The sequence below is a fragment of the Theropithecus gelada genome, chromosome 15 (genome assembly GCF_003255815.1).
Source record: "Theropithecus gelada isolate Dixy chromosome 15, Tgel_1.0, whole genome shotgun sequence".
In the NCBI taxonomy this organism is placed as follows: domain Eukaryota; kingdom Metazoa; phylum Chordata; class Mammalia; order Primates; family Cercopithecidae; genus Theropithecus; species Theropithecus gelada.
This window is the reverse complement of record NC_037683.1, coordinates 151,032-165,262: the sequence shown is the minus strand read 5'-3', so window position 1 is coordinate 165,262 and position 14,231 is coordinate 151,032. Positions and strand designations below refer to the sequence as shown.

General features: G+C 43.2%; 1 protein-coding gene across 1 annotated transcript in view; it reads left to right on the top strand.

Annotated features, from left to right (window-relative positions):
- Positions 1 to 14,231, top strand: part of CACNA1B (calcium voltage-gated channel subunit alpha1 B) — a 250,674-nt gene that overhangs the window by 158,291 nt on the left and 78,152 nt on the right. Inside the window, 1 exon segment of the mRNA XM_025359441.1 lies at positions 13,665 to 13,791. Coding sequence (XP_025215226.1) covers positions 13,665 to 13,791 — 127 coding nt within the window.

The following is a 14,231-nucleotide window of genomic DNA, read 5'->3' as shown; positions in this document are numbered from 1 at the left end:
CCCCCCGGGTTCACGCCATTCTCCTGCCTCAGCCTCCCAAGTAGCTGGGACTACAGGCGCCCACCACCTCGCCCGGCTAATTTTCTTGTATTTTTAGTAGAGACGGGGTTTCACCGTGTTAGCCAGGATGGTCTCGATCTCCTGACCTCGTGATCCGCCCGTCTCGGCCTCCCAAAGTGCTGGGATTACAGGCTTGAGCCACCGCGCCCGGCCTAATTTTTTGTATATATATATTTTTTTAGTAGAGATGGGGTTTCACCGTGTTAGCCAGGATGGTCTCGACCTCCTGACCTCATGATCCACCCACCTCTGCCTCCCAAAGTGCTGGGATTACAGGCGTGAGCCACCGCGCCCGGCCGGAATTAGTCCCTTTATTTAAGTGTGTACAGTAGTTTGTGATGTTTCCTTATTATCCCTTTGATATCTGCATAATCTGTAGTGGTAACTCCTGTCTCATTTCTTATATTGGTAATTTGCTGTCTTCTCTCTTTTGTCTTTGTGAGTCTTACTAGGAGTTTGTATATACAATTTTATTGATATTTTCAAAGAAACAAGTTGTTGTTACATTGATTTTCTCTATTATTTTTCTGTTTTCAATTTCATTTGATTTCTACTGTTTATTATTTCCTTCTTTCTGTTTTCTTTGGGCTTCTTTTGCTCTTCTTTTCTAGTTTCTGGGGGTAGGAGCTTAGATTGTTGATTTGAGTCTTTCCTTCTTTTCTGCTGTAAACATTTAGCTCTGTTAAGTTTCTCTCTTGGCAGCTGCATTCCACAGGTTTTCATACTGTATATTTTTTCAGTCCCGTTTAAAAAATTTCCTTTGAGAAGACTCATGGACTATTTAGAAGTGTGTTGTTTAGTTTCCAAACATTAGGAGATTTGCCTGTTTTTCTGTTATTGACTTCTAGTTTGATTACTTTATCGTCAGTGAACATGTTCTGTATTATTTCAGTTCTTTTAAGTTTGTTAAGGTTTGTTTTGTGGCCCAGGATGTGGCATATCTTGATGTATGTTCTGTGAACCTTTGAAGGGAACATGCATTCTGTGTTGTTGTTGTACATTCCTATAAGCATCATTTAGATCCTGTTGGTTGATGATGTTATTGAGTATCTTCGTCTACATTCTGATTTTCTGTCTAGATATGTCAGTTGTTGAGAAAAGGGTATTCAGTCTCCAACTATAAATGTGGATTTATCTTTGCTCCTTTCAGTACTGTAAGTTTTTGCTTCATGTGTTTGCAGTTCTGTTTTTGGGCACATACATATTTAGGATTTCTGTGTCTTTTTGATGGACTGGCCCTTTAATTGTTGTGTAATGTCCTTCTCTATACCTGGTAATCTTCTTTCCTCTGCAAGCTACTTTATCTTATGTAGATACATTCAGTCGTGCTTTCTTTTGATTACTATGTGCATGGTATATATTTTTTCACCCTTTCACTTTCAACCTAGCTATATAGTTATATTTGAAGTAAATTTCTTGTAGATAGCATTCATGTTTTCAATCCACTCTGGCAATTCTGTCTTTTATTTTGCATATTTAGACTGTTTACACTTAGCATGATTACTGATATGTGAGGGCTTAAGTCTGTTATTTTATTTCTTATTTTCTGTTTTTTTTCTTTCTGTTTTTCATTTCTTTGGTTTCCGTTTTCTCCTTTCCTGTGGGTTACTTGAATGTACTTTAGAATTCCTTTTAATTTATCTGTAGTATTTTTGAGTGTATCTCTTTTATAGGTTTTTTAAGACCTCGTATAGGTTTTTTTAGTGGTTGCCCTGTGTATTACATTATATATACATAACTTACTCTAGTTTCTTCATGTAGTCATTTTACCAGTTCCTATGAAATATAGAAGCTTTACCTCTCTTTGTGTCTCTTTTTCCTCCTCCATTTATTATATAATTGTCTTAAATAGCTCTTCTATGTACTTTTAGAAACACATCAGAGTATGTTATAATTTTGCTTCAACTGTCAAATGTAATTTAGAAAAGAGGAGAAGAAAAGTGTGTTGTATTTACCTGTATTTTTACTCCTGTTATTCTTCCTTCCTTCCTGATAGTCCAGTATTTCTTCTTGCATAATTTACTTTCTGTTTAGAGGAACTTTCTTAGACATTCTTTTGTGATAGGTCTGCGGGTGACAAATTCTCTTAGTTTTCCTTCATCTGAGAATGTCTTGATTTTCCCTTCATTCCTGAAGGGTATTTTCAGTGGGTATAGAATTCTGGGTTGACAGTTCTTTTTTTTTCAGCACTTGAAAAAACGTGTGCCTCTTCCTTCTGAGCTCCATGGTTTCTGATGAGAAATCTACTGTCATTCGAATTGTTTTCTTCCTATAGGTAAGATGTTGTTTATCTCTCGCTGCTTTCAAGATTTTTTTCCTTGTCTTTATATTTCAGAAGTTTGATTACAGTGTGCTTTGATGTGAGTTCCTTTAAGTTTATCTTGTTTGGGGTTTGCTCAATTTCTTGAATTTGTAGGTTTATATCTTGTGCCAGATTTGGAAATTTTTCATCCTTTGTGTCTTTGAATACTTCTTTAGTTCTGCCTCTTTCTCTTTTCTTTCCAGGCCTCTGATGACATATGAATGTTAGATCTTTTGTTATAGTCCCAAAGGCCCCTGAGCTCTATTCGCTTTTTTAAGTCTACTTTCTCTCTGTTGCTCAGATTGGATCATTTCGATTATTCTATCTTCCAGTTCACTGACTCTTTCCTCTGTGCCTTCCATTCTGCTGTGGCCCATCTATTGATTTTCTAATTTCAGTCATTGTATTTTTCAGTTCTGAAGTTTCCGTTTGGTTTGTTGTATCTTCCGTTTCTTTCCTAAGACTTTATTTCTTTGCTGAGAATTTTATATTTTTCTTTTGTTTTAAGTGTGTTTTAAATTATCTGTTGAGCATTCTTATAATGGGTGTTTTAAAAATCTTTGTCCGATAATTCTAACATCTGTATCATCTTGGTGTCTGTTGATTGTGTTTTCTCATTCAAGTTGAGATTTTCCTGGTTCTTGGTGTGATGAGTGATTTTTGGTTGAAACCTAGACTCTCTGGTATGATGTTATGAGCCCTAAGTCTTATTTACATCTTCAGTTTTAGCTTGTCTACTGTGATGCCACGCCAGCAAGTAGTGGGGCGTATTAGTCCATTCTCACACTGCTATGAAGAAATACCTGAGACCAGGTAATTTATAAAGGAAAGAGGTTTAATTGACTCATAGTTTCACATTGCTGAGGAGGCTTCAGGGAACTTAAAATCATGGCGGTAGGCAAAGGAGAAGCATGCACCTTCTTCACAGGGTGGCAAGACAGAGTGAGTGCAAAACACTTAATGAAACTGTCATATCTTGTGAGACTCACTATCATGAGAACAGCATAGGGGAAACCACCCCCATAATCCAATTACCTCCATCTGGTGCCTCCCTTGACACGTGGGGATTATAGGGATTACAGTTTGAGGTGAGATTTGGGTGGGGACACACCAAACCATATTACAGGGGTTGTAGAGAGTTGCCCCATTATTGACAGGTGGGGATAGAAGTATAGATTCTTCACTTGAGTTCCATTGACACTCTAGGAGAGAAGGATTACTCATTACTGCTAGGCTAGGCTGGGAGTTTTAGCTGCCCACTAGGCCTCCATTCATACCAGCCTGGCTGGGAGAGATAGGAGTATCTTGTTACTGTTCCCCATCTGGCTGGCCTTGACACAATGGAGATAGACCTTATCACCTCAAGATAGCAGTAGAAGTCCTGACTTTCCACTAGGGCTTGCTCCATTGAGTAGGAGGGGGAAGGTGCCTCATTCCTGCTGGGTGAGACGCGACGTCTAGGCCCCCTGTGTGATCTCTGCTGGCGTTGTGTGTATTGGGGGTCTTGTTACCACTCGATAGGGATGAAAGTCCCTGCTCCCACTTGGCTGTCTCTGAGACCACCCTAGCAGGGGCTTTGGGATGGTGGTGAGGGTGGAAGTCTAGGCTCCCCACCCAGTTTCTGCTGGTGTAAGTGGAGGTAGGGTCATAGTTTTTTTTTTTTTTTTTTGGTGTGTGTGTGTGTAGTTTGGCTGTTGTTTCGTGATTATTGTCTATAAGTTTTATATCTCACTAGGCTGCCTCATTCCTAGTCGTTTCACGAGGGAGAGCTGGGTTTATTGAGCCTTTAAAAAATCTGTACCTATTGGCATTTCTGGGTTGTTGGATTCACTAGTACCGAATCTAGGATATATATGAGGCATAAAAGAAAACTCAAATGAGAAACTTACTATTGTGCCATTCCTCAGGTCCCAAGGTCCCTAGCCAATGTTTTCCTTCTTCATTCCACCTTTTAGAATCCTATGTTTGCCTTATATATGATGTCCAAGGATCTTATATATGGTAATTCCCCCTTATCCGTGGTTTCACTTTCCTAGCTTTCTGTTATCCGAGGTCCACTGTGATCTGAAAATATTTATTACATAACTACTCTTGCACTTTGGGGCCATTATTAAGGAACATAAGGGTTACTTGAACATAATTACTGCAATACCATGACAGCCAACCTCAGAACCAAGGTGGCTGTTAAGTGACTGATGAAGTCCAGGTGGGACGGAGTAGAACTGTGTGGGGTTTCATCATGATACTTAGAACAGCTAACGACTTAAAACTCAGGAATTACTTCTGGAATTTTACACCTACATCACAATGCCTATGTCATTCACCTCACTTCATCTCATCATGCAGGCATTTCATTATCTTATATCATCTCCAGAAAAAGATGACCGCTGGCTGGGCACAGTGGTTCATGCCTGTAATCTCAGCACTTTGGGAGGCCAAGGCTGGTGGATCACTTAAGGTCAGGAGTTCGAGACCAACCTGGACAACATGGTGAAACCCCATCTCTACTAAAAGTACAAAAATTAGCTGGGCATGGTGATGGGTGCCTATAATCCTAGCGACTTGAAAGGCTGAGGCAAGAGAATCTCTTGAACCCGGGAGGTGGAGACTGCAGTGAGCAGTGAGCTGTGATCGCGCCACTGCACTCCAGCCTGGGCAACAGTGAGACTCTGTCTCAAAAAAAGAAAGAAAGAAAGAAAGAAAGAAAGAAAAGAAAAAGATGACTGCCAATATCTGTAGGAACCAGTTTCGTATTCTCTTTTAAGTTTCTAATGGATTTGTAGTTGTGGACACCTTTTTTTTTTTTTTTTTTTTTTGACACAGAGTCTCACTCTGTCACTCGGGCTGGAGTGCAGTGGCACAATATCCGCTCACTGCAAGCTCTGCCTCCAGGGTTCATGCCATTCTCCTGCCTCAGCCTCCTGAGTAGCTGGGACTACAGGTGCCCACCACCACGCCCAGCTAATTTTTTATATTTTTAGTAGAGACGGGGTTTCACCATGTCAGCCAGGATGGTCTCGATCTCCTGACCTCGTGATCCACCTGCCTCGGCCTCCCAAAGTGCGGGGATTACAGATGTGAGCCACCGCGCCAGGCCCGTGGCCACTTTTATATTTCTGATAGCCTTCCCTCCCTCCCTCCTTCCCTCCTTCCCTTGATAAACTCTTTTTTCCCTGAAGTTTTGTCCACTTAAATGGTTTATCAATGCCTCAGTCTTTGTCTTTCTTGATCTTCTCTACTGTATTTTCGTTTTCTGTTTCGCTAATTTCTGTTCTTGTTTATTACTTCCTTTCTTCTACTTTGTGTGTGTGTACTGTAATATTCTTTCTCCAATGTATTCGTTGGATAGTCAGCTCTTGACATTGAGCTTTTCTACTTTGCTAATGTGTTTAAAACTTTAAGTTTCACTCTTAGAGTTATTTTAGTTATATATTGAAAGTTTACATTTTTTGTTTTAATTTTTTTTCCAAGCGTGATTAAGATTTCTTGTTTGGTTCATGAGTTTTTTTTTTTTTTTTTTTAAAATAAGTATGATTTTAAATTTCTAATTGACAGAGATTTCTCTATCTTGTTCTCTTTCCCTGTGTTTTGCAATTGATTCCATTATTCCTTTTCATATTTCATCACTCCTTATATTTCAGATCATCCATTTGGATTTCTTTTTTTTCTTTTCCTTCTGCTTGAAGAACAGCTTTCCTAATTTTTTTTTTTTTTTGGGATGGAGTCTCACTCTGTCGCCCAGGCTGGAGTGCAGTGGTGGCGCAATCTTGGCTCACTGCAACCTCTGCCTCCCGGGTTCAAGTGATTCTCCTGCTTCAGCCTCCCAAGTAGCCCACTGCCATGCCTGGCTAATTTTTTATATTTTTAGTAGAGATGGGGTTTCACTGTGTTAGCCAGGATGGGCTCGATCTCCTGACCTTGTGATCTGCTCACTTCCCCCTAATTTCTTTTCGTGAGGTTTGATGGTGGTAAATTCTCTTGGCTTGCCTGAACAGTCTTTTTTTTTGCCATTGTTTGTGAGAAGTAGTTTTACATCGTAGAGAATTCTCATTTGTTATCTTTCTTTCAGCATATTGAAACTGCTCCACTGTCTTCTGCCTTCTGTTGTTTCTGTTGAGAAGCCAGTCATTCGTCTAAATTGTTGTTCCCATGTATGGCTCTGTCTTCTCTCTGGGGCTGCTTAAATAAAATCCTAAATTTTATTGTGGAGAATTGAAACATACGGGAAAGTGGAGAAAATGCAGTGAACTCCCGTGCTTCATCTCCACCCTCAGCAGTCACCCACATTTCACCAGTACTGTTTCACTTATGCGTCTTCTTGCTTTCTTGTGTATCATTTTAGGTGTAATATGCCAGTAAGCGTCTCTGACAATTAAGGGTTTATCATAGCCATAGAGCATTGTCACACTTGGCGATGCTGATAATAATTCCCTGATATTATCTAACACCTCTTCCAAGTTCAGATTTTACTAGTTATTTCAAAAATAACTTTTTACGGTTGGTTTGAGTCAGGATTCAAACAAGGTTTACTCATTTGAGTTTGCTTCATCTGTCTAAGTCTCTTTTACTTTAAAACAGTTTTCCTCTCCTTATTCATGCCATTTATTTGTTGAGGAGAACACATGGTTTGTTCTGTAGAATTTCTCAGTTTGGCTGTTTGCGTCGTGGTGGTGTTTGGCACAGTTCTCTGTCCTCAGTGCGTTCTGTTACCTGGTAATTAGATCCGGAACAGGGCTTCTAAGCCGGGGACCTGTTGCAGCTGTGTTGTGGACCGTGGCCTCTGCAGTTTAGGATGCCTAGCAGCATCCCTGGCCTCCACCCTCACAATGCCAGGAGCACCCCCTAGTGGTGACAACCAAAGGATGTCTAGATCCTGTTGTGAATCCAGGCCGGATGCGGTGGCTCACACCTGTAATCCCAGCACTTTGGGAGGCCGAGGTGGGAGGATCACCTGAGGTCAGGCGTTCGAGACCATCCTGGCCAACATGGTGAAACCCCGTCTCTACTAAAAATACAAAAATTAGCCGGGCGTGGTGGCAGGCGCCTGTAATCCCAGCTACTCAGGAGGCTGAGCCAGGAGAATCACTTGAACCCGAGAGGTGGAGGTTGCAGTGAGCTGAGATCGCACCATGCACTCCAGCCTGGGTGACAGAGCAAGACTCCGTCTCAGAAAAAAAAGAGAGAGGGAAGGAATCCAGTTCCCTTCTTTTGGAAGGCTTCCAGGTGGTGGTGTACACTTCCTGCCTCATGGTATCAGGAGCTATGTCATGTCTGGTGTCTCTCTGGGTGAGACTAACATGGAACAGTGGGTTTAGCCTGATCTGCCATTGTAAAGTTCTCCACTGGTCTTTCCCCAAATGGTTCTAGTGACATAGATGATTGTTACCCAGATCTGTGATTTCAGGGAGGGTCACAAAATGGTGAACTTATACTTTCACGATTCTTTCTGTGTTTGTTATTTTGACTTTTCCTGTAAGAAAGATCTTACCTCATCAACTGCTTGGTTACCCTGAAATGCAGTTTGTATGTGTATTGAACAAGGTACTTGCTTCATTCTGTCCCTTTATTTATAAGTTTTCGAAATAAGGAATCAATGCCCTTTAACAAATAGGACCAGTGAGAGCTATAAGCAAATGATTATTGTAAATTTTTGAATTTGAATGTGTTTGAGGTATTTCAGTTCTTTGCAGTCACTATTACTTTGGGTGCTTAAATTGTCCTATCTTGGCCATTGTTCACCCTTTCAAGTTGATTTTCTGCCCTTCTCGCAGGCCTGGAATAGAGTTTGACAATTTTCTGGTTTTCGTGTATGACAGCATGTTCCAGGATCATTGTGCACAGTTCCTGCCCCCAATCTGGAATTGCTTATTTCTTCAAGAAGCAGCACACTCTGGACACTGCTATGATTTCTGTAGATTCCACCCTCTCACCCCCCGTACTCTGGTGGCCTTTGCCTCCAGGGGCTTCCTCTTCAGCTCCTCTTCAGAGACTTCCCTCGGACTACGGGAACCACGGGAAGTGCATGGGAGTTTGCATCCCCCAAGGTGGCACTTAGCCAATGAAGGGAAGGTGCAGGTGTAGGAGAGCCAGCTCTCTGGCTTCAGTCAGGACAACCTTCTGGTTCAGGTGAGAGCCCAGAGTGTCTCTGTGAGAGCCTGAGCCACCTTTGCAGGACTTGGTCTGAAGCACACCCTTGCTTGGCTTCTTCACTTCCCTTGTCTTGCTTTTCTCTTTCTGGTTTCTTCTGGGAGCCCGTCCCACCTCACGGTGTGCTTCTGTAGAACCTGACTCGAGACGCCTTGGCTCCTTGATAAGATATTTAGAGACAGTTGTCTGTGGTCATTGCTACTGGGTTCTTATTGCTTTCAGGCTTTTTGGTGGGCTTTTTAAAAACAGAAAAGTGGCTGGATGCGGTGGCTCATGCCTGTAACCCAGCACTTTGGGAGGCCAATGTGGGTGGATCACCTGGTGTCAGGAGTTCGAGACCAGCCTGGCCAATGTGGTGAAACCCGGTCTCTACTGAGAAGAAAACAAAAGTGTGTAAAAATTAGCCGGATGTGGTGGGGCATGCCTTCAGTCCCAGCTACGCAGGAGGCTGAGACAGGAGAATCCCTTGAACCCAGGAGGCGGAGGTTGCAGTGAGCCAAGATCGCGCCATTGCACTCCAGCCTGGGCAACAGAGCAAGACTCCATCTCAAAAAAAAAAAAGAGAGAGCAAAAAATATGTCATTAATTCCATGGCCTTTGTAATTCAAATAGAAGATTGTAGGATTTTAATCTCACTTTTGTATTTATCTCTCTTTTCTTCTATCCTGAAAATGTCTTTTTGTCTTTTTACCTTGCTTATTCTGTTTTTTTAAATGGTATTGTTTAAAAGTTTTTTCTTTCCTAATTATTTGCTTCTACTGCATAGAAATAATAAGCAGTTTCATCTGTTGGTTCTGTATTCAGCCACGGAATTGTCGAACTCTCATTACTCTAAGTAATTTTCTTGTAGATTATCTTGGTTTTTTTGGACACAGTTGTATCATCTGTGACTACATCATTTTTGACCCATGAATTCTTTATTGTTTTTTTCAGTTTCCAAATGTAAAATTTTAATATTGATTAATCTCTTTGTTTCTGATTTCTTTCTTAATTTCTAACTTAAGTGTACTGTGATTAGGAGAACATGGTCTGTATGATAGTTTTCTTTGAAATTCATTTGCAGTTGCTCTGTGCCTGGCCTTTATGGTCAGCTTTTTTCTTTGTTCTTGTTCTGTATGTGCTTCAGAGGGATATGTTTTCTCTAATTTTGCGAGCTCTGAGCTTTTTATATTTGTATGCTAAATCAGGTTTGTTTGTTGTATTACTCAAATATTCTTTATATTCATTAATATTTTGCTTGATTGACCTGTCAATAATTTTTTTTTTATTTTTATAGATTTAGGGGGGACAAATGCAGTTTTGTTGCATTAGATCTATTGCACAGTGATGACGTCTGGGCTTTTCGTGTGGCCATCACCTGGGCTCAAGCGATCCTCCCACCTCAGCCTCTGCAGTAGTTGGACCACAGGCGCACCACCATACCCAGCTAATTTTTTGTATTTATTGTAGACATGGGGTTTCTCCATGTTGCCCAGGCTGGTCTTGAACTCCTGGGCTCAAGTGATCCACCCGCCTCAGCCTCCCAAAGTGCTGGGATTACAGTTATAAGCCACCACGCCCGGCCTATATTTACTTATTTTATGTATCTCGTCTAAGAATTCCTGTATCTGAAGTCTTCAGGGGTGTGAGTGTACGCATTGTTTCTGCTGTTTTTAGGGGTCTAAGTGAGTGTACTCATTGTTTCTCTTGTGTCTTTCAGTCATGGTGACCTTGTTTCATGGTGTGTTTGGTGCGATGTTTTGAGTTCATATATGACCAATCTTAATCCTCTGTATTAGGGTTTTCTTAGAGGTACAGAACTAATAGAATATATATCCTCTATATATTTATATATATATCGTATATATCTGTCTGTCTATATATATGAAGTCTTTAGGGGTGTGAGTGTATCCTATATATCATATAAGTATATAGGATATATACTATATATATTATATATATATGGGAGTTTATTAAGTATTAGCTTACACGATCACAAGGTCCCACGATAGGTTCTCTGCAAGCTGAGAAGCAAGGAGAGCCAGTCTGAGTCCCACATCTGAAGAGCTTAGAGTCTGATGTTTGAGGGCAGGAAGCATTCAGCATGGGAGAAAGATGTAGGCTGGGAGGTGAAGCCCATCGTCTCCTTTTCACGTTTTTCTGCCTGCTTTATATTCACTGGCAGCTGATCCGATTGTGCCCACCGCATCAAGGGTGGGTCTGCCTTCTGCAGCCACTGACTCAAATGTTAATCTCTTTTGGCAACACCCTCACAGACACACCCAGCATCAGTACTTCGTATCCTTCAATCCAATCAAGTTGACACTCAGTATTAAACATCACATCCTCCTTTTCTCAACCAGGGTTTTGTGAGATAATTAAGCCCTACAGAAAATGAATTAACTACGTTTTCAGTGTTCCCAAGGATGGAACATAGCTTGTATCTCCCCAGATGTATAGGAGAGAAATCCTTTCTCTTGGGATATCTTGGGAAATAACAGCTTAAATTATCTCCAGATTCCCCCAATCTGTGGGGATTCTGTAGGCCAACTGAGGAAGGTTTTTGTCAGAGCGGATTTGCATTTGTTGTTTCCAGAAGCCTGGGGTGCTGCCAGTCTGGGCTTACTTTAGCTCCCCTTTGGGGATGATTCTCATTCAGCTTCCCCACCTTGAAGTGAGCCCCAGGCTTGGCACTCCTACCCCTGCACTGGAAAGGGCAGTTCCTCAGTTCAGCCTCAAGGGGGACCTGTGCTGCCGTCGTCTGCTGTTAGGAGGAGTAAAGCACCTGGGCCGTGTCTGCCCGTGGCTGTTTCTGGTGAAGGCTCTCTTCCTTTCTGTATTCCCCTCCAAAGCTCGCTGTTTTGCTTCATTGTCTCCTATTTCAGGGATTTAATTTTTTTAACTATTAAGTCTTTTTAAAAATAGCCTTTCTCCAACAATGACTTTAGTCTGTTGCAGTTTTCATTTTTTCCTTTCCATTCTTTCTTCTGCTTTGACTTAATTGACATTTTTTCCCTACGATCGATCATATGACTTTCATATGATTTCCTATGTTGTAGTAAATCAATTTCCTGAGAAATAGTTCCATCCAAGCTCTGGCATCTTCGTTATATTTATTTTGAGCAACAAAAGTCTTCTTTGAATCCAGACTGATTCTTTTTTCCCAGTTTACTTAAGTTAATTAATTATTCATTTATTTTAGAGACGGAATCTCATTCTGTCACCCCGACTAGAGTACAGTGGTGCCATTGTAGCTCACTGTAACCTCGAACTCTTGACCTCAAGTGATCCTCCTGCTTCAGCCTCTGGAGTCGCTGGAACTGTATGCACGTACCAACACACCCAGCTAATTTTTTAATTTTTAAATGTCTTTGTAGAGACAGGGTCTGTCGCCATCTTGCCCAGGATGATCTCGTTGCTTGGGACTCCTGGGCTCAAGGGATCCCTCCCACCACAGCTGTGGCATGTGTAATATCCATAGTATGGTGCTTCTTATAAATATTGCATATTTTATTTAGTCGGTTTATGGTTGTGCATTTTATAATTTTTGTTATTGTAAAAGAACTTACAACACACGCCTGTAAGCCCAGCACTTCGGGAGGCCAAGAACGGCAGATCGCTTGAGGTCAGGAGTTTAAGACCAGCCTGGCCAACATGGCGAAACGCTGTTTCTACTAAAAATACAAAAATTAGCTGGGTGTGGTGGCAAGCGCCTGTAATCCCAGCTACTCGGGATGCTGAGGCAGGAGAATTGCTTGAACCTGGGAGGCGGGGGTTGCAGGATGGTACCACTGTACTTCAGCCTGGGCAACAAGAGCGAAACTCTGTCTCCTATCTCAAATTAAAAAACAAAAAACAAAAAACAAACAAACTTACAACAAAAACTTTTGGGAAGACTTATTTTTGTGGGCAAACTTCATTTCCTTAGCAGGTAATGTCTAATAAATTAGTAGAATTGTTTACGGCTTCAAGTAAGTTTTGCCAGATTGCTTTCTCAGATTACATAATTTTCATTTTCAACAGGGAAGTGTGACGGTGCCCATTTCAAAAGTGGTCGCTTTAAACAGCTTGTGCTCGTGGGCGGGGCCTGGTTATCTTGGCTCTGGAGCCAGCATCCTCAGTGGTATAGACCCCGACTGCTGTGGCCTTGACTGTTTTCATGCTCATCTCGAAGCTTTGTTTTCTCTGGCACAGCCTTTCTCTGCAGGGCTTCAAAGTGGCCAGCAGTCAAGGGCTCCACAGCGGGCTCTCGATTAGCACCTTCACTTTGTTGCTCTTTAAAATCCTATTTGCTTTGATATTTCTTTAAAGAATTCAAAATGAGTTGCAGCAGTGGGAGGCGGCTCCAAGTCACTGCACGTCTTCCTTGGTGTCCCTGAGGTCTCAAGAGCTCTGTCACCTACAAAAATTAAAATATACAGTAGGATAGTTGAAAATGGAGAATTATTGTACAAAAAACACTGGGCAGGGACAACAAAATTTACCTTAGAAAACAACAAGGTGGTGGCCATGTTAGCCCTGGGGAGTTTGATTTGTGGGAGCATGGCTGGGGTGGGGTGGGGTGCTGAGCAGCAGAAGATGGGCCCTGGGGGAAGGAGGCGATGAGTGGGGGCTGGCGAGGGAGCAGGGCCTGAGCAGAGGCTGGGTCCCGCCGGGAAGAGTGTCCTTCCAAGCTCTATGGCCTCACAGGACCTTCTCCTGGGATCCCGAGGAAGAAAATCCCAGGTCAAGGGAGACTGGACAACGAGGAACAGGGAGCCCTTGTGGGTTTGCGGGTTGGGGCTGGCCCCTGCTCCTCCCTGTGCTGCGGGTTCGCGGTCCCAGCAGAGGCAGTGGGAAGGTATCACCAGGCTCTGGGCTTCTCAGCGCGTCGAGACCCGCTCAGCGAGGCGGGGGGGTCCACAGCCACGGGGGCAGTGCTGGGTTCTGTGTTGTTCCCAACCTTGGTGCAGCAAGAGGTGAGGAAGGGTCTGTTGACGTCTCCGCGGCAGACGGTGGTCCTGGCTGGCGTGCACCGTGGTCGTGTGTGTGAAGCGGTGTTCTTAGCTGCAGGCCATCCCTGGTGGGCCTGCGAGGACCTGACGCAACTGCTGGGAACATGGGAGCTGGGAGAGAGCCACGCGATGTGACTTTGTGTGTACCACACCCCTTACTCGGGGGCCCTGTGTCTTTGTAGGTGGTAACGTGGACCTGGAAAGCCAAGCAGAGGGGAAGAAGGAGGTAGAAGCCGATGACGTGATGAGGAGCGGCCCCCGGCCCATCGTCCCGTACAGCTCCATGTTCTGTTTAAGCCCCACCAACCTGTGAGTCTCCTTGCCTGCTGGTGTGTGTGGCTGCCCACTCACCCCTGCATCGCGACCCATGGGAACACAGTAGCCAGCGTGCACTGATTCTGCACACTTATGTAGACAAACATCTCTGAGTACCACAGCAGTCCCCAGAGGCACATGCCCATGTGGCCTCATTCTGCAGAAGAGGACGCGGGCACAGGAGGTTCTGTGACTGTTCACAGGCAGCCTCAGCAGAGCTGGGATGAGCTCCAGGCCCGGGCTCCTCACCTCCTATGTGGCGTGTGTGTGTCTCTGCACACAGGGACCCCGTCTGCCCTGTCTCACAAACACACTTCCATCCATCTGCCTTCCCATCACACCTGGCGCCTGTGTGCCATGCATGTGTGCACTGTGTTTATTTGCATGTCTGTCCGTGTGTCCGTGCCTGTACTTTTCATGCATCCGTCATCCAC